General features: G+C 48.5%; 1 protein-coding gene across 3 annotated transcripts in view; it reads left to right on the top strand.

The window, feature by feature from the left end:
- Nucleotides 1–27,958, top strand: part of SMG6 (SMG6 nonsense mediated mRNA decay factor) — a 184,939-nt gene that overhangs the window by 99,335 nt on the left and 57,646 nt on the right. Inside the window, exon 15 of one of the 3 annotated variants that reach the window (XM_061561977.1) lies at nucleotides 26,328–26,373. The exons of the other annotated variants lie outside the window; for them this stretch is intronic. Within the exon in view, the coding sequence (XP_061417961.1) occupies nucleotides 26,328–26,339 (12 nt within the window). The 3' untranslated portion in view covers nucleotides 26,340–26,373. Of the gene's footprint in view, nucleotides 1–26,327; nucleotides 26,374–27,958 lie in introns of those variants that run through there. 3 annotated transcript variants of the gene reach the window in all.

The raw sequence follows: 27,958 nt of genomic DNA on the forward strand, positions 1-27,958 counted from the left end.
CCTCTCCTCCGTTTTCCCAGGAGCAGTATCGGTGACGATGCCAACCAATTTTACATACCACGATGAGTCGTAATCATCGTGGGAGGCTTGCAAATACACATTCATTACAGATATAATGAACAAAGCGACTGTTATCGTTCTTCATTTTTATTGTTTTTCATGGGGATAGTTTTTTTTTGTCAGCAAAAATGGTTGCTTATGACAATGTTCCAAGCAACAACTGGTTTCTGGTTGCCTACGACAAAGTTACAAACCAAAACAACCGTGTGAAACCGTCGGAATGTCAGCATTTAGAGGCAGAGAGTGGATCCACACTCGTGGGGTGGAGCCACATGAGCAGTGGTGCAGGGCGGTGGCACGAGTCAAACTTGGGCAACAACGGCGTGGGCAAGAGGCGCTAGCCGCCCCCCACCCCAGCGAAGATCGCTGTGCAAACAGCAGCACAGTGCCCTGCAGTCCATCCCGGCGGATAGGCATCGCGTAGCCTTTCCCGGTGGCCGTGCTCACGTCCACTTGACACTTCCCCGCATTTCCTGGCAACCGCGCGGTTGTTTTAGAGCCAACGTTCTCGGGGCCTGTCTCCCATTTCCTGCCTACGGCTGCACTCCCCTCTGCCCCATTCCCTCCCACTCTCTCGCGCCCGCTCTCCCTCTCGCCGTCTCGGCTGACTGTCCGTCCACCCACTCTCATCCCAAGCCCATCCACCCCCTCCTCCTCCTCCTCCTGCACTCATCCACCCCCCACCCCACCATCTTCCCTGCACCGTGGCCCCTTGGGGAGAGCAACTGGGGTGTTTGGTCTTGGCTCTTCCTGATTAGCGGAGAGCGCTGACCTGGCCCGACCCTCCTTTGACCCGCTCCCGCGGGGGGGGTAACGGCGGACTTTGCGTGCGGACAGTCGCTCGCCCAGCCGTGCGCGCGATATAGCCCAGGGATCAGAGCCGTGCGGGATTGTTGTGGAAAAGCTGCTCTGCTCTTGGCGTGAGGCACGGCGAGGCCTCCGTGATTGACGCACAATGGCGCTGGGGGAGGACAGGGGATAGGTGGGGGGGGGGGGGGGCAGGTTGGGGAGGGGCGGCACAACCCCAATTGGGACCCACGCTGTCGTGCATTCACATGCTTTTAACAAAAGGTTATGTCATGTGCTGAAACCTCACAACAACCTTGACATTTCCTTTAGCCACTGGACATCATAATTAATTGTTGCCCGTTTGCTGTTTTCCTCGCAGAGTCAAATTGCTGCCGAGTAGTGCACACCTGGACACGCGTATATTTTTTTGTGCGTTTTGTCTTTGTGCGTGCGCATGACAATTCGAAGTGGATGCAGTCCGTGTACTGTACCACTCACGTGCCACCCGTGAAGCGTGTAATTTTTCTAGCCCATGGAAAGTGACGATCAGCAAAATGGGTACCGATTGTCAAGCAATTACGAGCACAGAGCATTCAGACCAGTTGTTTGGTTTCTTATTTATTTATTTTAGCTCATCCAGCCCGCAAGCAATTCTTGAGGTCTCTTTGAATTGCAGCCTCTACGTGCATTTGATGGATTCAATTCACCTCGTTGTTTAAATCTGCGTGCGTGCGGCTGCCATTGCGAAGTCCGTGCGTGCTGGTTTAGCGGGCCGTGTGCCACGCACGCAAGGAGGCGGTCGTGCGCTAGCGGTCGTACGTCTCAGCCCGGGGTGTGCGTAGCATTTTGGATTTAGGCGCTCATGCGGAACATTTAATGCCCCCCACTGCACCGCGCAAACATTCGCTCCTTCAGTCGGCAGAGCATCACATTAGGTCACATGTCACCTCATGTCGTCTTCTGGGATTCCTGGATGATGACACAACAGGACTGTTTCTGGAGCCACCTCGAACTCTGCAGGCCAACACGACACGCTGCTTCTTCTACCTCTAATGAGGGGTTTATCGCATATCAGTCATCCGCTTGAAATGTTACATCTCAGAGCAGAGCTGGTGGGAGAAAGCAAAAAAAAAGTGTTTAGATTTATGTACGCTCGTTGGTGGCTGGGCACCACAGTATCCTAAGAGAATCTGGCTTTTCTCACCGATGGCTGAAACTCGCATTTCACACCCACGTTTCAGCGTGAGGAGGGCTATCACTGCTTAGTATGTATCCCGAGTGACATGTGCAGTCTGTGCCAGGTTTTGCAGACGTATTAAACAATGATAATTGAGTGATTTATGGTTCATCTGACAGTCCACATCCGGCCTCTTCAAAATCGGCTTCTGCTCATTTATGTTGCACATGTGACCAGCAATTTGCCGAAAATGAATGGGCTTCAGATTCACTCTATGCCATCATCATCATTATGATTGATTGATTAATTGGCAAGATCTGCCTTGCAACAGTTTTAATCCTGGAGGGATATCTTTTTCAGCTCACTGCAGCACTCTCTTTTTGATGAATTAGATGTGCATGCATATGCACACGTGCACACTTGAAGGAGTATTACTCTGGAGGTCCATGTCCCACGATCCTGGTGGGCCCGTGTTTGATTTCTAGCCGTGACTCACTCCACCTGTGGCAATTGCTATTTTAAACTGCCCCTGGGGCCAGCGTTATCCTACTCACTCGAGTGACCAGTCGGCACAGCCCATGCCTTCGACAACGAAGAATTCCTTGTGCCCACTTGTTCGTAATAAAAAAACTACAGAGCAGCGGAATTGTTCCTTTAACTTGGAATTTGCCAGCAGCTGTCTTATTTACAAAAATGTACGACACAAAATATCGGAACGAGCTACGTGGGTGCCCTGTTTTTTACGTATACACTCATAAAAATCATTAATTGTCAATACCCAACCCCCCCCCCCCCCCCCCCCCCATCGCTGCAAAATAGAGACATTTTTTAGTTGCAGCTGCTTTAGTCGCAACGCATTACTCCATGGCCGCCCATAATTGTGTGAGCATTTTAATTTCTGCGCAGCGATCGTGCGATGCGCACAATTTATCCATTTACTCAGCCCAACCCATTCCCGCCACTTAACCTGAATGCTGATGCTGCGCAGTGAAAGCCCACGGGCCACTCAGATGTGTATATTTTTTCCCCCCTAACCTGCGGCAGCTCAAAATCGGCATGCAGTGTAATAAATTAGGGAGAGAAAAAAAATGTGTATCTGCTTAACATTTTACAGCTGTTATTAATGTTCAACAGCTATTTAGTGGACCGCTTGAGCAAACACTACTTAATATTCACTTTGCAATTTTTTCCCCTTCTCTTGCTATTAAAATGTCATTTGACATTGCCTTTCATCCCGGCGGAGTGCTGCCAGCTGTGGCAGACGCACTCGCGGGCGGACTCTTAATTAGACGGAGCTTTCTTGTGGGTGGGCGTGCGGGCGGACGGACGGGCGGGCCGGCTGAGTGCAGCCTCATCCCATCTTACTCGCCAGCGAGCATCTTTAATCACAAAGTGACAAGCAATCATTTGCTGTCATCTCACCTGGGTCATTACTCCCGCCTCTTGCCACTGCCCACTCTACTGCTGCTCCGCCCCGTGCCCTCCCCTCACTTTCCGCTGCCCCTCCCACCACCACCACCACCTCCCCACACCGCTGTCCTCGTACCTCTCATGTCCCCCATGCCTCTGTGCCTGCGTCCTCCTCCCCCCCCCCCCCCCCCCCGGCTTCTTGCCGTCTCCGTTCCCCGTGCCCCCCGTTGTCGCACTGTCCCCCCCTCCAAGTGGGCCTGGCACGCTGCTTATCCCACGCTGCGTAGTGCTTTTGTATTTTCCATTGTCTTGCTCTCTTGGTGACCTTGAGACATATTAAAGGAACACGTGTATGAATACAAAATTGCATATTTTATTCGTATTAATGCTAATTAAGAGTGATGCATGCATTCTAGATTTGAAGCTTTCGTGACTGCAAGGATTCATACTCTTAGCTCTTTCGGTAAAGTCACGTAGGTAAAAAATGAAATTAAAATTAATATAAATAAAATAAAAATCACGACGTTTGGGAGGCAACACAAGTCTCCGTCATCAGGTGGGACCGTCACAGCCAGATTTGCTGCATCAAGTGAGGCAGGGATTCAAGATGCAAGCCCTTAAATACAAGTTGAGGGGGTTTGAGCTTATCAGAATGTGGTAGCCAATAAATGGAACGTATCGGGAGCTAAGAGTATGATGCATGCATGAACTTAATTCGCACCGTATGTAGCCAGCCGTGCTAATCGGAGGTGCGATGCATGATAAGAAAAGGTTCGTCTCTTGAGAGAATGCCTGAGACAAGTCTATCTTGCAAAGGGGAGACCCTGCAGAAAATACAGAACCCTCCTGAAAGAGCGTGAAGACATCTGAGGATGGTCGGTTCCTATTTTGGGATATGTGGTCACTTTCCTCAACACTGTGTGGGAGGAATCTGGACAATGCAGAAAACAAATCAAGCTTACGAGTGGCTTCACAGTCACAAGTCCACATGGACAGGGCAGCAACCAGCTTGATGTAGTTTAACACGTGTGAGGCTTTCGCGACAAATATTATTCATAATCAACTTTTTGGGTTTAGATCGCGTTCTTTATAAATGTGTCGTAACCCTCCACCACCCGACACGGCCAATCAGTAAAAAAGTGTCACGTTGACACTGATGATGCTGTATGCAATTACCAGCGAAACGTCGTACTCAAATTGTAAATGTTGTGGTTTCACGCTTCAACACACCGGTGGGCTAAAGCAGTGAACTATTTGTCTTTTTTCAACGTGACACTTTTTTACTGATTGGCCGTGTCGGGTGGTGGAGGGTTACGACACATTTATAAATAACGCGATCTAAACCCAAAAACGTTGATTATGAACAGCTTGATGTACTCCCATCTTCGGGCTACCTTGAATCGGAACAAAAAATTTTCATTCTCGTATGATGTACCACCAACCCCGATATATCCTTGTGCCCGGCGTAGATCCAACCAATCTTAATAATCCTAAATATGTGTCGCGAGTCTGTGTGGAGTCCACGGAGCCTCAACTCTCAGCTCGCGGTGATATTCATTTGCGTGGCGTGTCGCTCATTTACGCCGCCGTTAGTGAAGCAGTCAATGTGTAATAAAGCGAGCATTTTTAACGTGTTGTAAATCCACCTTTACATAGTGGGAGTGATGTACGGCATCTTTTGCGTTTATTATAAATCCGATTCTGCACCTCCAGGTGATAAACCTGCTCTTTTGTGTTTATTGCAAATCTATGCCCCCTCAACGGTGGCCCGATCGTCCCTTCCCCACGTTTACGAGGAATCCATGCGCGCGTGTATTGCGGAAGGCCTCTGCGTTTACCTGTAATCCATAGTAACATTCTGACAGTGCCCACTCGTAATGTTTTGGCGCGGCGACGCACCCTGCCTCGTAACTTAACCACCCCTCCCCCCCCCGCGATGATTCCGCGGAGTGTGGCGAAGCACGGCAGGGGATGTGGACGTTATAGAAGAGAGGATTGAGGGTGGTTCTGTTGAGGATGGGGATGGCACGCATCTCTCCCGTTGTCGCAGGGTACTACCAAGCCTCTAACTAAGGCCACGTGTGCGTACCCATTTGTCTGTGTATCTCACTATATAATAATAATAATGTTTCATTTGTGTGTGTATATATGTAGCATCCTTCATGCAAACTGCGTCTCATAATTGCTGAGGAACCACAGACAAGCTGGAAGGCAGCCAGGTGGTGTGCCGGCACCAACAATTGGCCAAGCTTTGAATTCCTCTGTATATTAAGTTAATGAGTGTTTATACATGTGTAGTTGTACCCTTATATCAAAATTTTATTCTTGACATCATGCTGGAATGCATACCGAGTGTTACTTCTCCCCCCACACCCACACCGATCGTTCTCTCTTTAATGTATTTATTTATGGGTCTCTTCGACTTGGCCTCTTAACCAACACCGACAGCGTGTTTATACGAAACGGCGGCGCAGTGGATCTTTTCTTTCGCGTCCCTCCACCAATTGTCAAATGTCCTTCCAGTGGCGAGCACGTCTCGGGCGCTCGCAGGTCGCCTGCTGCCAAGACCTTGCGCGGTGCAGGGGGCGTTCCTCGAGCCGTGGGCAGACGGAGAGGCGTCGCGCGGTCGGTAATTCTCGCCGCAACCATCGCAGCTCTCCGGCTTTTGTGGCGCGCTGCCACGTGGACAGGTTGAGCTGCCCCCTTGAGTGCGGGGTCGGTTCAGAGTTGTCGACGTGGTCCACTCCACGATTGCCCCCGTGAGGAGTTGTTCACTCAGAATCAGATTTTTATTTTTTATTCATGCCGGAAGAATCCGATTAGCTATAACAGCTCTTCTTTCACAGATGTCCAGTCGGGGCACGGCGTCAAAACGTTACAACAAATGCTCATGCTGTCCAAGGCGCTCCCGCCACATGTCCTCACGTGTGGTCGCAGGTGTTTCGTGCGATTGGTTAGCACAGCGTGCTATGAACCTGGCTTCCTGAGTTTGATTTTCAGCCATGACTGACTAACAACTAAAGCAACAAGGTTTACACAGCCAGCTTTAATGAATTATATCGCCGGGCCTTCAAGGTGCAGTTTGGCATTTTCTTTCATACTGGTCTCTGCCGGATCTGGTAGTGTGTTAACAAATGTGGTCTTAGCTACACGTTACCTCGCCACAAGCGGTGTGATAATAGAATTAATGGCTTCGGCAGACAGAGATCATGTCAGTTAAATGAATTACAAAAAGTGCGGTGTAGTATAATAAGAAATTGAACCTTCCGTCATGACAATGAATTAATGAATAATATAATCAGACAAGAAACTATTTTGCGGCCAAACATGAAACAACATTGGCTCAATGGTTCTGAGACAACTGCTAGCCAGGCCACCGCTACAGACGCGCGCGCGCTGTAGATGTGCGTGCGTACGTGCGCGCACACGTGCACGTTAACACGGGGGTACAATGGGCTCACACTTTAAGGCTACTCACAATGCGCGCGAGATTATTGTGCTGAAGCGTGCACTCGTAATTTTTCTGCCGCGATTCATTTTTCATCCGTATGTTTATTCCACGTGGCGAGGTTTTATCTGGGAAATGTGCCGTTAGCGTCTGTAGGTTGCGCATGCATTTGCGGCGTTTAGCAAGACCAATGTCAGTAATAATAGCAATAATGGTGAAAATACATTTAGCGAGATAAATGCACAGACATGAAAGTATGAAGCTGATCACAATAGAGGCATCACATTCCTTGCGTAATGACATGCGAAAACCGAACTAGTGTAAACATGTGTGCATAATAAGATGCATGTGTAATATTAGCAGAGATATTTTTTTATTTAAAACTGAACATAAAAACAATATTTTGTATTTTACCACGTGAGGCCCACTGAGCTATGTAGCTCTTTATCAGAAGCGATCTGGCTATCACAAACGTTAGCTCAAAAAAGTGGCTTATGTCGAAATTTATGTCGGTAGCCAAATACTCTAAACACACGATGTTGATTCTTAATATGGAGGGAAAGACCAGAGGTCCCGGAGAAAAATACCCTCGACCACGGGGTGAGATAGCATGCAAACTCCAAATATACAGCAGGCGTCAGGGTCGGAATCGAACTCACGAGTTCCTGTATACCAGGCGAAGTAGTTAACATCTCGTCACTGTGGCGCCCACTACTTATCAAGGATGGCCACACTGAGTCGTAGGACTCTTTTTCACGAGGGTCCTGCCACTGCATTTAATATGTTGTCAGCCAATTTTATGACGGGTGGTTTATACGTGTTGAAGGAAACCGGGATTACCTGGAGAAAGTCCACGCTGCCAGTAGAGAAACCTGAATGCCTACTGGTTATGTCTTTGGTGAGCAAAGAGCCGACGTGACTTGTTGATTGAGCGCCCATTTAACTGGGCATTCTAATAGGTGTTTTATAATAAATACAATCGGGGCCCACATTTACTGTTTAGCTCCGCCGCATGTGATACCGCGCGGGTGCATTTGAGAGAATGCACATGCAGTGCACGTTGTATGTGCATGCGTGTACCTGTGTGTTGCTGGACAGGTCTTTACTCTTAGTTTTTTTCGGTAAAGTCACGTAGGTATAAAATGAAATAAATCATGACGTTTTGGGCGCAACACAAGCGTCTGTGATCTGGTGGGAAAGCATGGTCTGCTGCTGAGGCACCTAGCCAGTGAGTTGGAGCACGTACACCAAGCCCTCAAAATGAACGGATACTCGGACCGTACAATCCGCAAAGCTGTCTCCGCAGCCATGTGGAGACAACCTTCTGAGGATCCAACCAAAACCATCACTTTACCATACATAGCAGGGGTTACCAAAAAGATTTCCAAAATCTTAAACAAACACAAGATCCAGGTTCGTTTCAACATAGTACACGAAATCCGTGATTTAATTCCATCTGTAAAGGATGTGATTCCTGACATGCAATACCCTGGTGTCTACAAACTGAGTTGTGGTTGCGGCAGCAGTTACATTGGGGAAACGAAACGACATGTCTCGGACCGGGTTCGCGAACACAAGGCAGATCTGAAACACGGTAGGACCAATACCTCTGCCGTTGCCGATCATTGTTTTAACGCTGTGGGCTCACACGGAAATGGTGGATTTTTCCAAGACGGAGGTACTCTGCAAACCTACCGGCTACCTTCAGAGATGTGTTCATGAAGCCATCCTGATATATAAACACAGACACAACTTCAACCGAGAGGATGGGTACAAACTAAGCAATCATTGGAAAGACGTTATTAACCAGGTGAAGTCTTAACTGATTGTGATGTTTCCATCCTACCTGACTATGTCAGCTGCCGACTTTCTGTGTCTCTCTCTCTATGCCTCTCTCTTAGATCTCTCATGCTCACATGTCCTTTGCATTGCACTCTCATGCCTTTGGATTGCACTCTCATACTCACAGGCCCTTTGGATTGCACCCGTTGGGTTGCACTCATGCCTTTGGATTGCACCACTTTTTGATTTTACATTAACATGCTAATCTCTCACATTAACATAGCCACTTCCGTGCCCTCGTCGAGGAGGCCGCGCTCCTATCTTACAGTTCCATGTTAATTTCTCACATTAACATCACTAGCCCCGGCCACTTCTTTATGACCCCTGAGCTACACCCATTTCAAACCTTTTAAAACAGTCTGCCTCAGCAGCAGACCATGCTTTCCCACCTGATGACGGACGCTTGTGTTGCGCCCAAAACATCGTGATTTATAAAATTTTATACCTACTTGACTTTACCGAAAGAACCAAAGAGTATGGATTCCTGCAGTCACGAAAGCTTCAAATCAAGATTGGACAGGTCTTGTCAAAGCAACCCCCACTGGTGTGATGTGGGCAATGCCACTGGAGGAGCAGCTGATGCTGGTCAACTGTTTGCTCTTGTGGCGTGCTCACTTCCAGCACCGTGGCTAATGGGGGTTACTTGATGGGTGCGAGGGGCTGGTAACCCCTCCGCCGATTAAATCGATTACCAAAGCAGTACTGAGAAGTTCAACTTCAGAGGCCCCAAGTGGACGTCAAAAACATTCCCTGGCCAAACCCCCATCTGGGGGAGCCAGGGGACTGAAATCCCAACCGTGGAGTCCCTCAAAGAAACAACAGGCAAACACTCTGGAATTTCCAAACACTCGCTGGGGAGGAGAGGCTGCCATTGCTCTGTCGGGAGCTGGATCTGTGGCATGTGGACTTGTGTGGACTACACGGGGTTCTGTGGATTGGTTCTGGTTCCAGTCCCCACGAGGGAATAACAGTTCTACACTGATGGCAGGAAAACGTCAAATAACACACATGGCTATTTTTAAATCCTTTATATTAAGTTTGCTTGCTTGCTTGCGTGCTTGCTTGCTTACGACCGTGCAAATCTTTCGGTCGTTTTTTAACCCACTTCCCGTGATCCAATCGAGCTGACATTTTCCACACAGACTCGTTGTGCCAGACAATTAATGTTCGTGAAAAAAAATTCCCAAAATGTTACACTTTTTAGGCAAAAAAAAATATATTTTACATATATTCAAATAGAACTCATTCTTGGCTTTGGTTGAACGTCACAGTATAAGAGCCCAGAGCGTAACCCCTCCACAGGCCGTGGCGGAGTAGCGCAGTTGGTAGCGCCCTCACTTCCCATGCCAAAGGTCGCGGGATCGATCCCCGCGTCCTCCACAGGCGAATATATTTTTAAATCCTTTATATTAAGTTCGCTGCCACACATATAAAGGATTTATAGTGAAAAACTTTGTTTTTACGGGTTATACTTATTATTACTTAAATAATGAAGGTGGCGTGCGAGCATGGGCAGTGTGGTGTTGGCCTGCTGATGAGGAGGTGAGCCCCACAGATTATTGTGGGCTCACCTCCCCATCACCAGGAGGTGAGCAATGGTGGTGGTGGCCTGGGCCCCACTGAAGATAAACATTTGTGGATGGATCCAGGCATGGCTGATGAGTCAGATGCTTTCCGTGACCTGTCCAAAGTGTTGGCTAAAGTGGCTGCTGAGAATAGCGTCATCTTATTAGTAGGTGACTTTAATGCTCTAGTGGGCCATTACGCTAACACTTGGGCAGGTGTGATTAGAAGGCATGGGCCATATCAGCTCAATAACAACGTAAGGAGGCTGCTATATTTATGTGCAACCCATGGACTTTTGATTACCGACATGTTTTTCTCCCATCGGTGCATCCACACAACATCTTGAATGCACGCCAGGTTCAACTGTGAACATCTGCTGGACTATATAGTAACAGAACAGCGAATGCTCGCCCACGTTCTTGACACCAGGACCTCCTGTGGAGCTGATATGCCCACTTGTCACCTGTAAGATGCGCTTGGCATTCCTCCACTACGGTAGTGAGCTTCCACCTAGGATCCCATTCAAATCATTTGGCCATTGAAAGTTGCAAGCATGACTTTGATTATCACTTGCAGCTAAGGTTGGCATCATCCCATCCCCCCTCCCCACCCCTTCCTGATGTTGAGAGGAAATGGGTGAAGTTCATTAATGTTGCTCATGCAGCTGCTATGGCTGCATGGGTACACATACCAGACCGCAGGAACTCTGTCTTACAGAGGAAGTGTTCCAGCTTACCAAGAGAAAACGGCAGGCCCACTCCCACCGTCGATAGTGTAACATGCCTGAGAATGAGGAGGCTTACCACAGCCTATGCTTGGAGATTCGGTGAGCCCTGCAGGGCAACAAAGGATGACTGGTCGTCGCGGGTTGCTCAGGCGATAGAAACTTCCTCAGCAGCGGACGATCAAAAATCACAAATGTAATTTAAAAAAGTAACTTGCAACACCTCACCCTCTTGCTATCCTAAAGAGAAAGAATTGGCGATCCTATGTCCGACCCCCAGGAAGAGATTTGCAGATGTATTGAGCATTTCTGCGAGGTCTTTGGATAGGGGAAACCCCCTAGCACAGATAACATCGCAGGGGAAAGGTGGTGGGGGGGGGTTGACCCTATTAGAGCTGTGGAGCCTCGAAAAATTTTAGAAAGTAGCCGGGCACCCCCGCGTGAGTGGCCGATTGTTGTGCCATTTGTCGAGGAGGTGCGAAGAGCGACCCAGAACCTGAGGCCAGGAAAAGCGACGCGTAGCGTTGATCTCCCAAGCAAACTGGTGATGAAAGTGAGGATTTTAGGGTAGTTGTTCTGTTTCTTGTAAATGTATTCTGCGGGTCTTTCGGTAAAGCCACGTTGATAGGAAAAATAATAAAAATATCACGACGTTTCGATCGCAACCGAAACACCTGTAGGATATGTATTCCTGCAGTCACGAAAGCTTTAAGTTCTTGTAAATGCTTTTCACTTTTTGAAATAGATAGTTGTATTTAGCCATTGTTGGACTGAGTTGGCACTTTCCAATGTCAAACGTGGTGGAGGCAGTGCAGGGTATTACCAGAGAGGGTAAAACTTCTTCTTCTTATTTCATCATCGTCGTGTTTGTGTTCTGCAATGTCTCCTCTCAGTCTGCGTATTCTGTCTTCAGTTTTGCATCTCTGTCTCAATTAACATTTCTTCTTTTCGTCAACATAGTGTTTTTTTGTGGGTTTGGATACTTCACTCACGGTTTGGTTTCTAACCTCTTCTCCCCCACCTTCAATGCATCATCCATTGCAATGCGAGTAAATTCATTATTTTAAGTGGTGGCATCACTTTCATCAATTTGATCCTCCAGGCTTTTGAATCTCTTGCTTCGGGTTAATCTAAAACGAGTTACCCACTGACCTCACTGTTTAATGTTTATTGTCTTTTTGTCTGCAATTTTTTCCCCTTCTCTGAATATGTTGAAATGCAATTTTGCATCGCACCAATCTGTGATTGCTTCGCGTGTTTAATGCGCCGAGGACAGAGACGTTCGACGAACCGGGGTTTGTCAATCTCGTTACTCTGTTCACCGTGTAAGCTCTTCCATGTCCATTCCTTGAAGAAAAAAGTAATTACTTTCATGTGTTTGCTGGCTGTGAACTCGGGGTTGAGCGTCCATTGGAGTTTGCACCCCTAGATGGACACATCATAGCCGGAACTTAGTCAGCGCTGGGGAGACACATAGGCGGGTTATGCATGGTGCCAACATGCATGAGTGTGCCAGGCTGGTCCTAATAGGTGCTCACTCACAGTACTTTCCCCTACCTTAAATGCGGACTGGAATCTATTATCTCTTTTTCGTTAGTACATTCGCACGCTTTTGCACATATAGCTGTTTAGTATGAAACTGATATATTCTCCCATGCCCCCTTCTACCGCCTCTCTTCCGACAACAAAGCGCGTGCCTTTAATTAACAGCGTCTCTCCCTTCTCACCTGCAGCGTTCACCCCCCCCTCCCCGCGGCCTGTGGCGGCTCCCACCTGGGCGGCTGCGCTTGCCCTGCCCTCTCTGTAAGCCCTAATTAGTTGCTCATGCCGAGGACGACATGACACGAATAACTCCCCCGCGCACGCTCCCCGCACGCCATTAAGCCCCCCCCAGCCCCCACGGCCCACTCGGGGAGCGTTTGCTTCCTCTGACAAGGGAGCTGTGAAAGTCTAATTAGAAACTCTTTCAGGCAGCACAAGAGGAAGCTTGAACCGCCTTGTGACTCGGAGGAGTTGGCGCTTTTGGCAGCGGCTCACACGCACGCGCTCTCTCACACACACCGCCTCTTTTGTGCGGTGGAAATTATGGTGGAGCGGGTTCCAGCGCGGCACATCTGCTTGACAGCAATTCACCTGAACAGGCAACAGGAAGAGAGTTTTGTAGGAATACGTTTGGCAAGTGCGCCCGTGTGCGAGCACATTGTTTTGTTCTTGTTAACTCCGTGTACGTTTAACACGTTCTGTTTGCCCGCGCTGCTTTTCACGTGTTTTTTTAATCGTGCCCGCTTTCTCGATTGTGGCTTGTGTTAACGTGTTATCACGACACCTAAATTCCATTTTCATTATGCGGAGCTAGAGTCAATATTAGGAAATCTTTTTTCTATATCGTATCCATATCTCTATATGGCTTACAATATTTACATACTCTAAGCTTCCCTCTGATGGCGGTCCGCCTGTGGCTGGGAGGTGTTGATGCCAGCGAGTGCTAGGATTTCATTTTTCCGCGGGGGGAAATCTGCCGCATGCAAATTGGAGCCCGCGAGGCATGCGCAGAATAAGCTAAAAACGTGGGAACCGGAGGAGGAGAGCGTGTCGGCGAGACGGCGAAGATGCCGCAGACAACAAGTAGAACGAGAGTGCGCCACGGCTCGCTGTGAAATTGTGAATTGCGAGCAGAAGAATAGGTGAGCTTGGATATTTTAAATCCGTTACGTTGTCGGTTGCGTTGATGATGATGATGATGAACCGGCGTTCAGTGTGCGAGCGTCCCCGCCACCGAAAATAAGCAGAGCCACCGGCGTTTTCGTTTAACTTTGTTAAATGATGCCGCCGTTCAGCTCGCCCCGGTGTTTGCGTGCGCTGGTGCGACACGGGAGCGGCCAGGCTCTGGTTTCCCCTGGCCCTTCCGTGTGACGGGGGTCTCACGCGGTCAGCGCATGTGAAGGTGCTTACGCTCGGGTAACGTGGATAGCCACGCTAAGCTCCCACCGCGAGAGGTCGGTTATTTAACTTTCTACTGCTCACCATGAACTGTTGTATGGCCGGAGACGATAAATGCGTGGTTTTTTTTTCAATTTTGAATTTCCTTTGTTATTCGCAGCCGAGAGCCCACTGAGATTATGCATCGCTTGAAAATAAAAAGCGACGCATTAATTCTTGTGGGTAATTAGAAGGTAATTTATGTGTAGTATTGGCCATTCACAGAGATAGGCCAATTTGGGGCAGTTTGCCATAGCCTATTTCAGACGTTTATTCTTCCCTGAAATGAATAAAATATGGAGACCATCTTTGCGTAACACTCACTCAGATTCCTATAAAAAACTAAAGGCTAAATTAATCTCAGAGGGAACTTACCTCGTGCAATAATGGACTTGTGATTGAACAGCTGAGTGTCTTTTGTACATCGCAGGAGGCGCACGTCCGATAACTTTCTAGTTTGGTAGCCTCGGTCCGTTCTTGTAAATGACCGCTCACGCGCACGGCCTAACACAAGCAGAGTGGCGTGCTCCAGGACAAAGGGAAGGCGATCGCGCGGACTCACGCACGCGGACACCGTCAAAGTCGCGGGTCATGACGATGTCCAAAAATAGCCGTGTTTGTGCAATCGCAGTGTCGCACTGTGAGAGCAGAATTGCTCGACTCTCAAAGGAGTTGTTTTGAACTTCAAGCTGCAGCTGAACCCCAGCAGGCTGTGGCTCGATTTCCTGATCAGGGCAGCAGGGAGCCTTGACCCTCGCTGTATCGGACTTTTATTTTTTTCAAGGAGCGAGGTTTGGCGGAGTTCCGAGCTAGAAACAAGTTGGCCCCCGCCACCGCCCCAGCGCACCAAGCGAGGCTGGAAACGGTACGAGGATGTTACCCAAATATAGCTGCACCGTCAGGGCTGGCACAGCTCGTCTGGTATGGCATAGCAGCACTCCAATCTTAAGTTAAACTCCTGTCATCACTGTCATCATCATCAGCACTATCGTCACATCTCTGGTGAACAATCACTTGGTGGGAAGGCGGCAATTGTGGTTTTGCTATGGGAAGTCTGATTCGTGCCGTAAGAGATGTCAACTCCTTCGCCTGGTATGCAGGAGGTCCGTTGGTTCGATCTCGACCCTGACGCCTGCTGCTGTATATTTGGAGTTTGCATGTCTCTCTTCCCGCGGTCACGTGATTTCTCTCTGGGTCCTCCGTTTTTTTCCCTCTACATTTAGAAACACGCGTTTAGAGTATTTGGTTGCTAGACATTTTCACGCAATAAGCCATTATGTTGAGCTATCATTTATGGCCAGTTCGCTTCTAAAAAAAATAGCTATATAGCTCAGTGGGAGTTACCTGGTAAAATCCAAATAGTTTAGTTTATAGTTTAGTTTGAGTGAGAACAGGGAATTTCCTTCGCCAACTGGAGACAGACACCTACGACGTGTGCACCATTCGCACGACACACACGTTACACAACCTGCACATGATACACAATGCAAACAACACACATTATTATTCATTGCACTTAGCAAATGACGGCGCACACTGAACAAGCAGCACTCGTGACACAACAAGACACATAACACACTCCACACGCACACACACAGCACGGCATGCACTGTTATTGCCTACACGATTGACCCAGAATCACATTACATTGGCAGCGCAAACTGCCGCCCACTATTTTTACCCAGCAGGCCACAGGAAGGATGGCTGATTATTGTTCACAAATGAAGCTCGGGGAAAAGAAAAGGGGGGGGGGGAGGGGAAATAAAATGTAAAAATCTCCCGGGGATGTCAATCATCAGAGCCAGAGCGCAACCGTGCACCAGAGGCTCGTCTGAAATAACTCTCCGCATTCAAACCAGGGTCATAACATTTGGAGAGGAAAAGTTTGCACAGACGTTACCCCTCCCCCTGCCTCCTCCCCCAAGTGTACAGGGCAACACCTGACATGGGATAATTTTAGACGTTATGACTTAATTTTGTGGGAGGTCGCACGGTTGTCTTGGTGGTGTACGTCACCGATGGAGAGGAATCTCTTAAGGCTTCCTTCCTCCCCATGTCTGTTGTCGCCTTGGCAGTCGCAAGGTTGCGCACCCACCGAAGCATTCGCACCGCAAACAAAGCCGAGCTCGTAACTGCAATAATAACAACAATAAAAAATGCTCGTGGAACATTTCCACTTGCAGTTTTTTCGAGCTGCCCAGTTTCCCGCAAACGCTACTGTGTGTGTTGGTCATGGTTAAGACCAGATGCAAATGTTTCATTAGTTGCAAGGAAGGTTTACATTTGGCAGAGACGTGTCTGATTGTGAATTGGCGGTGTGGGGCTGGACCGATAGGCCGGGTGGAGGCAGTGTTTGCTCAATCGTGCGTCCGGGCTAACACGTCTGCACCGGGGTCAGGGTCAGGACGCCCTCCTGGAGTAATTAACACGTGACCTTTCGGCTCAACGGAGCGTTCGTGGGCTCTGGCCTCGCCACTCTGTGTCAGCCTCTTTCACAGTAAACAAACGCTCAGCAGACACCAACACACAACACGGACACTCAAACTCCTGCTCAAACTTGTTGAAGAGGTCATTTCATACCAAGGCTTCCACGATCAATATGATTCATAATCGGTTTTTTTTCAGTTAGGTCAGCCGCGTGCGGCTCTTTAAGGACTGCATTGCGACTCTTGAAATATTTAGTTTTCTACCGAATTCGAAAAAAATCGCTCTTGTTATTTTGGTTGCTGGACCCCTCTGGGTTTCGTCATCTTGTGTTTGTCATGAAGCCTCTTCCACCCGACCCAGCCTATGAATAAAAGTTTAATGTGAATCAAACATGCCAAATGCCAGGATCAGAATATTCATACCGGAGGAATCCGATGAGCTATAAAGCTCTTTTTCACAGATGTCCAGTAAGTGTATTATTGCATCAGCAGCAACATCGGTGTTGTTCTTCTTCTTGGTTCTTTCGATAAAGTCACGTAGAAGGGAAATAATAAAATAAAAAACGTAAACAAATAATATAACAAAATAAAACAATTTTTATTATTTTATTATTTCTCTTCTACGTGACTTTACCGAAAGAACGAAGAAGATGAATCCCTGCAGTCACGAAAGAAGCTTTAAATCGAAATTTAGTGTTGTTCTTGTTGTTGGAGAGGAATTTCACGACGGTTAAATGGGTGACGACATTTCGCCGGAGATGACATCCAGCAATTATCAGGTTGTTAACAGGAGCTAAAAACTCAGATTAGCACAGTTTGTTATGGTACCGTGCGAAAGAAGTTTGACATACATTCAATTGATGCAATGACGTCATCGACACAGTCGAAGCATGAGATCTAATTTACTAATTTTAATTGATTGCGCGTTGATTGGTTTTGATTGGCAGGTTTGGTTGGTGTAATAAGGTGAATCTGTTAGGCGGTTTGTGAATAGTGTCATGCACCGAGAAATCACACGTGTAGTGAATTATTCTATTCCTATATATGTCAAGCGAATAGTCTCTGAGTCTAACAACATCCTATATCTAACCAGGTGAGGTGCTGATGTCCCATTTAAAATATTCAGTTGCTGAACACTCACAAAACCAAGCCCCACATTGCGGAGATGTGTAACACGAGGCACATTTGGAATATTATGGTTGTTTGTGATTTTAAATATCTGACATTTTCGACAGTGACCAGATGCAGTGCCCATAAATTATAATTTTGTATACCGTACAATTTTTCAACGTCCAATATGCTTATTTTACTTTCCATTTTCACTTTTTTCAAAAAAGGGTAATAGTTCCCACTGGCGTAAGTAAAAAAAATACACACAAGGACAGATTTAAAATAAATATAACTGCAGCAGAATACGAGAGATATTTTATGAAGTGGTAACACCACAAGATCTCAGCACAAGCAAAGCTTTCCTTCATGTAATTACCCTGTTTGCTACTTCACATTTTTACAAATCAGATTGTCTCGTCTGAAATCGAGATTTAAATATCCTGAATCTGTTGCCAGCATAATTTGACCGCCCGCACCGATTCATAAAATTACATCACATCGGTGGGGACCTTGACAGCATTTACCATTTCCACGAGCCACTGAGCATTGGCAGGCCATGCGGGGAACGTTAAACGTTTGCTAATTGACATCGTCAAATGCTCCGCGCTTGTTACGGTCACCGATAAACACGGCACTCGCTACAGGCGCGGAGTTGCTCCCGCCCGTTAACCCCACGTTCCGCCGTGGGTTTAGCTGTAATCCTGTCGCGCCGTGATTTTTACTCGAGGCAGAAATTAAACTTTTTTTTTTATGTTCGCAGAGCTCCCAGGTTCGGCACGCCTTCCCCTCCACAGCTCCTCCCCTCCTGCCGCTTGAAATCGGCACGCACACCAGGAGCATCTGGCGGTCACGCAGCGTGGGGACGTTCACTCTGCGGCTGCGAGGCCTCAGAGTAACGGGCTCCGACAGCCGACACGGCTACGGTGGTCGCGGGAGGTGGGGGGGGGATCGTGGATTCAGGGGGGCCCCCGTGAACACCTGCGTAGCACACCCCCCGACCGACCCACCACTCCCCACCGACTCCGTCACAGCCCCTTCTTATTACATTTTAATCAATGGGGTCGTCTTTGTGGTGTGGAGCTGAGTTTAATTAAAACGTTGGGGCCGACGACGGACGGAGTCGGCCGCCACCGTTCTTCCCGTTCTCACGTGTGCCCGCGATCAGCAGCGATTGACACGCAGGGCACTTACAGGCGGGGCACGTGTGCACGAGCAGGTACGCGCAGACAACGCAACAGAAAAAAATCGCCCTGGCGAACCGTGTCCGGTCTCGTCGGTTTCTAGAAGAGTAAGCCGCCTTCAGCCTGGTAACTATTTGGTTGGAGATTGCTGCGAGGTGGCCAGATGACGGAAGGATGGCGAGTGATTGATTTTCGTTGTTTTCTCCGGGTAGGCCGATTTCCTCTCACTTGTCAATCAGTCGGTCGATCCGAGATTTGTCACGCGTTGGCCATATTCGGCAACAGGCTGTGACGGAACCCGCGGATGGCACAGCGAATATTAAACACAACAGAAGCGAAAATAAATGTTTTTAGTCCGGTCTTGAAAGCGCCGATGGTCACAGTTGAGCGGACTTCACTTGGCAGAGACTGTTCCAGACCACCAGGGCGCCGGAGGAACAACCGAGTTGATTACACACAGCAGTAGCAGCAGCAGCAGCGGCAGCAGCAGGTTCTCAGCAGATGAGTGTAGGTTTCGTGATGGTACGTATAGGTGGATGTCATTGTCGAACACCCATCGATAGAATTGGCCAAATGTGGCAATGCAAGATCCTTCTGAAGTCTTGAGACTCCGTGAAACCTTTTTTGGCTGAACAAATGGAATCATTATTAGCTTTGCACAAACTCACAGGCGCATACAAACAGGAGCATATGCACTTCACCCAGTGATGCATGTATATTTTATTTCGTTGTCCTTCCCCCCGCACCTCCGATTATATTATCACTGTTGGCTACGTATTGTCCTAAAGAAGTTCAACGTACATCTCATTTACTGCAGCTAATTTACAAGTCGAAAAGTAACTCAAGTTTAAGCGGTGCATTTTCTTTTCTGACTGTGCAGCGCCGGTCTTAGGAAGCGTGGTTTCCTACCCAGCAACATTTGCCCCCCCCCGCTCCCCCCATTATATAATCACTATAAAACAAAACAAAGGCTATAAACTGTCACCAAGGAGCCATAAAGGACACACCTACAGCAAGCGGTGGTCCCAGCACAGCCCTGCACACGCTTCCCGAATCGCCCCTTTTGACGGATTCCTTTTTGATTGTGATGGAGAGCGCAGCGCTCGCTCTGCATCCATCGCCGGAGTGCTGTGCGCACACCTAGCTCGGACTCGCCAGGCCGTGCCGTGCCTTGCCATTTTGTGCCATGCCATTTTGTGCCATGCCTTGCATCACTGTGCTGTGCCTCGCGGTACCGTGCCTCACCATGCCGTGTTGTGCCGTGCCTCGCTGTGCCGTGCCGTGCCTCACCATGCCATGCCGTCAAGCAGCATAAACCATCATCCCGCGAACTCCGGTCATTCTCGCAACGGCTTTTGGCTAGCCATCGAACAAAGAAGGTCACTGCATCGCGCCCTTTGAGACGCTCTTCTCTGGCCTTCTGGAATGCTCTTCCTTCCAATATTAGGAAGCCACTGGAGCTATATGCACTTCAAAATATAGATTCAAAACTCATTTCTTTAGAACAGTTTTTTGTGTCTAGTTTGTCCTTCCCCTGCACCTCCGATTAGCATAGCTGGCTACGTACGGTTCGAAAGAAGTTCAACATATATACGGTGCCATGCTGTGATGGAGTGTGCCGTTTGCTTGAGGGGACGTTCAGACGGCTCCGCGCAAGAGGCGGTGAAAATGTCACGAGACATGTTTTTTTTAGGGAAAGGTGATTGTTTTTAAAGGAACCAATGTCCCCACGAATGAAATTTTTCTCCGAAGAGATGCGAGCCCATTGATAGAGATACCAGAGGTCGCAACCGGGTACCCGATACACGTACCCTTCCCGATACCCGGCTACCCGTACCCGGCCGGGTACCGGTACGGGTAGCCGTTTGCGACCCTGGTGCGGCCGGGTACGGGTAAGGAATCAAAACCCGTTTGCGACCTCTGAGAGATACGTAGACAAACCTCGAGGAAATGGATGCCCCCCCATGTTTTCAAATGCATGCTTTATTCCCAATTGAAACGCGAAACCAAAACAGTAACACATCCTATTAATATGTGGTCTTGCTGTAGTTCTCTTCACTTCATAATCACATTTCCTCACGTGTTTAAAAAAACGTAACCCATGAAATTGCTTTTGAAGCCAATTTAATGCAGGTCTTGTCTTGATCATGGGCGTTTATAGAGCGTGACCTGCTGCTACGTTTCAGTGGGTCATTGAGAGATTTCCCTTCGCTGTTGTCCATTTTCCCTTTTGTTTCCCCCCAAATTAACGGGCAATAACTCTGTCGCCGAGCTACCGAGGCCCAAGCTGCCGTCGCCGGCCCCTAGGCTTAGCGAGACTTCGCCATCCAAATGGACGGATGGACGCGGGGCTGTTACTGCACAGATAAAATTCGCTAAGGGGGTGGTGGGGGGGGGGTAGCGGGCGTCCGTGCCAGAGTGCCCCTAGTGTTGACGCAAACGTTCCGTCCGCTTTATTCCACGGCACGCCGCCGAGACGATAGCGGCCGTGCACGGCGGCAAGCCGGCTGCTCGGGCCTGTCCAGCTCCTCTTGCTGGTGGTGGGAGGTGGGGGGTGGGGGGGGGGGCATCTGCTCAACGCCGTGCAGGCGCGGACTGCCACGTGCACCCTGAACGCATCACGCCCTGACACCGTGTGCAAATTGCAGGCTATACCGGAGGTTGTTTTAAATGCAGGAGTGAGATGGGGGCGATCAGCTGCTTTAGGGTGAAGTGACAGGTAAGGGGGGGGGGGTGCAGGTGGAGTCACTGCCATCGTCGCTGACATTCATGTGGGGAAGCGGTGTCATCGTCATCAGGGGGTCGTCTTTATAATATTTATACACGACGGGCCTGCTTTGTTGCAAAGCGTGACCTCCAAAACACATCAGCGGGGGTATGTGCGCTGTGAGCCAGTGATGTGATTAAAGACACTTAATTGAATTAAAGTAAAAAAAAAACAACACAACCTCTCAATCGCGATGTGGTACGGGTTACATTTGCACGGGATTGGGTGGAGGCAAAATTATTAAGCAATCGGCTAATGAGGTGACTCCCCAGATCACACGTGATTTTAATTCAAGCTACATACCTTGTGAAATCCCATTGAGATTCATGATTAATTTTACATGCGAGACCGTGATAAATATTTGGCCAGGAACAATATATTGATTCATCGATTACATTTGTGTGAAAAAGGTGGAATTTAGAAGCCGTGTTACAGCCATGTTCACGCAGGACCATGACTCCCGATCTCCGGTCCGCATGCCCGCCTCACTCATTCTACGTCCACCGGTCTTCTCTGTTCAGATTTGAATAAATGTGGTCCGACGTAATGACTAGAGTTTGGGAAGCCCTGCACTAGGTTTTTGGTAAAGAATGACAAAAACTAGCACGGGAACATGATGAATAAGTGTTTTGGGATGTGCAGTGCAAGTGAATAACATTGCACACTGGGCACGCTGTTGTCAAATTGCGAGCTTCAAATTTGAGTGAATGAACTTTTGGATCAAATGCAGGGAGGCTCGCCCTGGTGTCTGTGCTGTAAATGATTCACAGCAAGGAAAGGCTCACTCGAGTAAGTCTTATTTAATGGTCACGGGACAATTTGCACCTATCAGGAACGAGGCTATCGGGGTGTTTAACGTGAATTCTGTGGTAAAGATTGGGTCGCGTAATCCGTAGTAGTCATCGAAATGGTACTGCCTTAAATCAAACTCCAGAAAAACAATCAATTTTTTTCACGAAACTCAAAATAAATCCAGGGCTATTTATCTATGAAAAAATAAACACTTTTTAAACAACGTGTACGCTTGTATTTTGCAGAATGTTGCTGTTGGAAGTTATTTACTGCTCGTGTTTATTTCTTTGTTCAGCCATCTGCACGTTCATTTGCCCGTTTAATACTTTCTGTATTTACATTACGTTCCTTTAAGCAAATATGAAAGCTATGCGCAGTAGAGCTGATTTTATGAACCTGACACATTGTGGCTCTATATGCATCCATTATTGATTGTGTGGTCCTACATTAATAATGCGATTCATATGTAGGAGCCGTACTCTCTGGCAGGCGAAAAGCAAGTAGGGAATTAGATAAAGGGATGAGCGCTCTGTGAACTTGGACTTGCTTTTATGACAAACGAAGCAATATATTGGATGGTGACCGTGGCTAGCGAAGCTGGTTGAAGTCTGCATGAGAGCCCTCCTCATTAAAGAGATCACCGCTAAATTTAGTGTTCGTAAACATTCACGAAAATTTGCAAATGTGCGTTTGAATAGACTTCCTGGAAATATAATTTATCCGGCAGTGGGGGAGGGGGGGGGCTGTTTTCGTGCCCAACCGACGGATGAAATTTGAGGAAGGGATTTTGAGCTTCCTGGCATTTTTTATTTATTGATGTCAGCCCGTGACGGTAATGTAAGGAGCAGCACGGTCCGGGTGGCTATTTGCCACCCGGAAAAATCTGTATTTCTTTTTGTCTCCGTGCCCGTCTCCGTTCCAGCCTTCATGGCCGTTTGCGTGTCTGTCTCGCTCTTATCCGTTTCCACTTCGCTGGCTCTTTAACTGCATCTCCCGGTGTCACGGGGTGAAGGTTGGGCTCCAGGCCAGGGCCACGCACAGGGTAATTACCCATGCAGTGGGTAGGCCCCCGTGCTCTCGGCTCCTAATTGCGCGGCTCGCGACCGCTGCACGTGGGCCCCGTCTTGCTTGGCCGCGTGCACTTTTCGGGGAAGCAAATTTTTTTTTTTTTGCAATAAGTATTCGCGGGAGGAAAAGGGAAAGAAAAAAAAAGTGCATGTGTGCACATGTGTGTCTTGGCGCAGCGTTGGTTGTGAAAGTAAACACGGGGCTGGCGCACTCGCCGTGCCACGGAGCGGCGTCTCGTGAAGTCGAGCGAGCGAGCGTGGTGCGTTGCCCTCCCCCTCCCGCACAGCGTGTGCTCGTCTGCCTGCCTGCCTGCCTGGCGAGCAGCAAAATCGCCCTGACCTCGCCACGACCTCCCAGCATGCACCGGGCCTCACTGCTGCTCGGCACGTACACGGCACTTCCCAGCATGCCTCTCGGGGGGCGCCCGGGACACACTGACTCACTCCATTCAAACAAACAGCAGTGTGACATTCTCCACATGGGTTGGGCAGCGGCGTATTCCCTGCGATGAGCTCTGCGGGGAGGGGGGAGAGGGGTGTGCCAAGGGTCAGGGGGGGTTTCCCCCCCCCCCTTTTTAAACGCAAAGCGCTTGCTTTTCGTGGCTTTTCGTGGCTTTTTGTGACGGGCGGCGGCGAGTTTCCCTTCGTCTCTGTGTGTTTTTTGCGTTTTGAGAGAAAACAAGTAGCATTTTCTTTTTAAATAGACCGTTGTTCACATCCAACTAACAGCTTCAATTTCAAGCAGAGCAGTGCAAGGGTCATGTCTGCTTGACTTGTCTTTAACAAGGCCATCTTAAGCAATGTATCTCGATTTTTTTTTTATTGTGTTAGGGGCAGAAAGGATGGTATTTTGTAAAGGAAATAATTCGATTAATTCCTGATTAAATTAATCAATATTATTATATGAAACGAATGTAAGAACAACTCATTGATTTTGAAGGTTTTTTACAATTCGGATCTATCACAAATATTTCCTTTTGGTTTGTTATACATATTTGTATTTTTATACCATGAATTAGTGCGTTCAATGGCAGATTAACCCCCCCCTCCCCCTGCAAGACCGCTTAACTGCAAACCCTGCCGATTGTGCTATCATTCCCGGTTGTGGAGCAGATACTACAGTTAGAAAACTTATAAGGAAAATATTTGTTCATTCATATTTTGGCAAAAGATGGCTTTTTTAATTCCTGCTAATGCGCCCCCAGTTTTTATAGCATCCAGAACAATGGGGTCTTAAAAAAAAACCAAATGGAGCATTGAGCAGAGGCTCGTGGCGTTGTGGAACATCAGCCCGGGCGAACTGCTGCCTTCGCATTGTTTGCGTGACCCCGGAGCTTGCGAATACAAAACACAGCACCCCCCTGCCCCCCCCCCCCTGACACCCACGCCACCCCTCCCTCGCGGTCGGGTTCCGTCTGTTGTCCAACGGCCACGGCCAATGGCGTTTGAACACCCGCGCTCGTAAAACGCCAAACCCCCCCCCCCCCCCCCCCACCATGACCCGCAGGCCGTTCCCAGCAGAGCCGTGCGATGGGGCAGCAATTCTAAAGGAGGCCAGGGTGGCCCAGGCCTGCCCCGAGCGAGCTTGCGGCGTGCGTGAACACTTGCGCGTCGCGCCCACTCCGCTCCCAGAGTGCACCGCTCCCGTGCCGTGAGCGTGTGTCACAGTCGCTCTTTGCATGGCTGACGGGGCGTTTGGCCTTGAGAGTTCTGGGTCGGGTCCCCGGTGACCACCGTCTTCCAATGGGGTCGGCCACGGACCTCTCTGGGGGGAACCGGCGGGGGGGAGGTGGCGGCGGGCTGGGTGGGGGGGGCATCGGGGTGTGGGCATAAGGGACACGGCGGGGGTGGCGCCTGGAGGTTGGCTGTTTGTCCAGGGAATGTCCGACGACTGGTTTAACGGCATTCACAGGCACATGGAGCCAGGGGAACCTAATAGGCCCTCTCAGACCCTGACAATAAACGGCTGTCACATTCTGCTCGTTCGCAAGTGCAAAGCACGGCCAAATGTGGGCACTGTTACCAGGGCACTAACCATTTCTTGGGAGGATATTTTACGCCACATATTTTGTGTTCAAAACATGCCATTTTAAATGTCACGTAAATATAAACCACATGCTTGTTAAGGCTGTGCCCAATTTGGTCACTTGGGCCAAAAAAAAGGTAATAATTCCAAGAGGCTTCCTGGGGCTTACTTTGTGAACACGTACTTACATGAATGAATAACACCGGTAATTTTTTTTTTTGGGTTTAAGGTCTTCATTATTTGGGATGGCTTTTTCGGAACTAGACGTATGTGAAGACACGAGCAATGTTCCCGACCTTGAGGAATTTTTCATGATTTTTCTTCGTTTCAGCCCCCAGGCTGTTGAAAGGAACGCAGGGAGGGAGGAGTTGATGGGCTCTTTTCTTCGCCGCCACCGCCTCTTTCGCGACCGCCACCTCTGCGAGGCGTCGGCCTATTGGAGGCCTTGGCCTACGAGAGGCCAACTAAATAGTGCCACTGTCCCATAAACTTTAGACAGTTTTTCAGAGTACTCAGTAATTAAAATTCTTCAGTTAAGAGTTTGCATATAACCAGAGATGTATTTTACAAGCTTTTCATCAACCTTTATTTGTGCAAGAAAGCCTCACGCAGCCATAAGACACGTTTTTAAGGACAGTTCTGCATTGTGCGTGCTTGCAAATTTGCCGTGTAGGTGTCAGCTATGAAGTCATTGAAGATGCATAGCAGACTAACCATAGCAGGCCCAGTGGTAGCAGGCCAATAATGCAGTGAAGCATATCAATCTTATCCACACTGTTCCTCATTCGCTTCTGGGTCCAGGCCTCTTCTATTTGATTTTGGGTGATGAAAACAAGTGACACGTTTGCTGCTCACAGAGAAGGATTTGGAACCAATGTTCCGTATTCTCAAGAAAACGATGTTTGGAGTTGTTTTGGTTGAGGAGGCCTACTTTGAAATGTGACAAACGTGTCCCATCTGTAGGGCTGGCTTTAGAGGAGACGATTGCGTCTCGGAATGTCGACGAGTGGACTTCAGTGTCAGTGGCGGCAGGGCAAGCAAGCACTTGCCCACACATCGCACCTCGATTGCTGCCCACGCCGCCGTTACCATCCTGCACTCTGCCGCCTTGAGTCATGTGACCACACAGCTGATGATTGCGGAGCGCAAACATACCTGGGTCTGCTAAAAAAAACTGTTCTTTTGAGGTGTATAATGATGCATCAGTTCAATTAAAATAATCATTTTTACGCTGATGAATCGTGCGTGTAAGAATTGGTTATCTGGGAATTATGCTACTGTCGTGCAATGTTTTTATTGCATGAGGCGAGTGCTGTGAACAAAGTTGTGCGAACAAGACATAAAAAAGAAACAATAACCAACAAGATGGGAAAAGTGAGACAGAAAATAACTCTTGAATCACACCATGATAATTAATCAAATCACTGAGGAGGTGCCGGGGGTGGTGAATCGTGTCATATCTAGTTGGCTGCACTGGGTAGGGTTAGGGTTGACGTCTTTGCACTCATCTGTTTTCCCGTGTGTGTGTCTATGTATTTTCCGGGCACGGTGTTGGCCGCCCACCTCCTCGTGTGCCTTACCGGCCTTCATAGCTTTTTACGAACAGCACTTGCCCCAAATGTATGTTAGAGCTCTACAGGGGAATCTTTGCCTTGTCTTTCCTGTTAGGAGACCACTTGCTCACAAGATGCCACGACGGATACGAGTGGGATCGTTATAATCAAAAGGTCTTTCTGTGGGATGGCCTGGCTCCCCCGAGTGGACTCCATACTGCCTGGGCTGTGAAGCATCGGACCGCGTTCAGCGTTGAGGCTGCCGCCTGGTTCTGAGAGGGCCCCAATTGAGCCATGCGGTGCCGCTTGTCGTATCCCTGGCGGGGGCATCCTTAACTCCGCTTCGGTCGTTCTCTGTGGGGAATCCGCATCTTTAAAGAAACCACAGAGGAGCGAGCACTGATTTATATATTGTCGTTAATTAGTTATATATAGTGTTGGTTTCTCATACAACAATATTACTAATGATGGTTTATCCATTTTTGTTTAAACATCTATTAAATCCTGGTTGTCCTGCCAGATTTCTTGTTATGAGACAACGCCAACGTGAAACACCTTGTGGCATCTTGGGTAAGAAAAGAGGTGTTTGTGTGTCGTGTCCTAGCCCAAAATAAATCAGAAATAAAAAAAATAGACTGGGCCTCTCTAAATTCAATCCCAGATCTCCCATGCTGATGGGCTATAACTCTGTTGGAGAAGAGGACGTTGAAGTGAATTGCGCTGTTGAACCCCCTTGTGACTAAAGATGTACACATGCCTCTGGACATCTCCACATAAATATCTAACAGTGATAAATTTATCAAGACAATGAATAATTGAGTCTCGTGGCTGCAACATCACATGTCGGTGCAGGACAACCTCCGGTTGGTGTGACAGAGTGTTCAGCTTGGAGGTCAAATAATCCATAGCGGTCCGCAGCTTCGAGAGTGAGCACCACAGTCCCTCTACTTGACGTTGGTCGTGGCTTGAATTGAGCTGCGTCGTCGATGTACGTACATGTGTTGAACTTCTTTCGCACCGTACGTAGCCAATCGTGCTAAT

Source organism: Lethenteron reissneri, chromosome 28 (assembly GCF_015708825.2).
Source record: "Lethenteron reissneri isolate LAM-NWPU_2019-01 chromosome 28, ASM1570882v1, whole genome shotgun sequence".
NCBI classification, from domain to species: Eukaryota; Metazoa; Chordata; class Hyperoartia; order Petromyzontiformes; family Petromyzontidae; genus Lethenteron; species Lethenteron reissneri.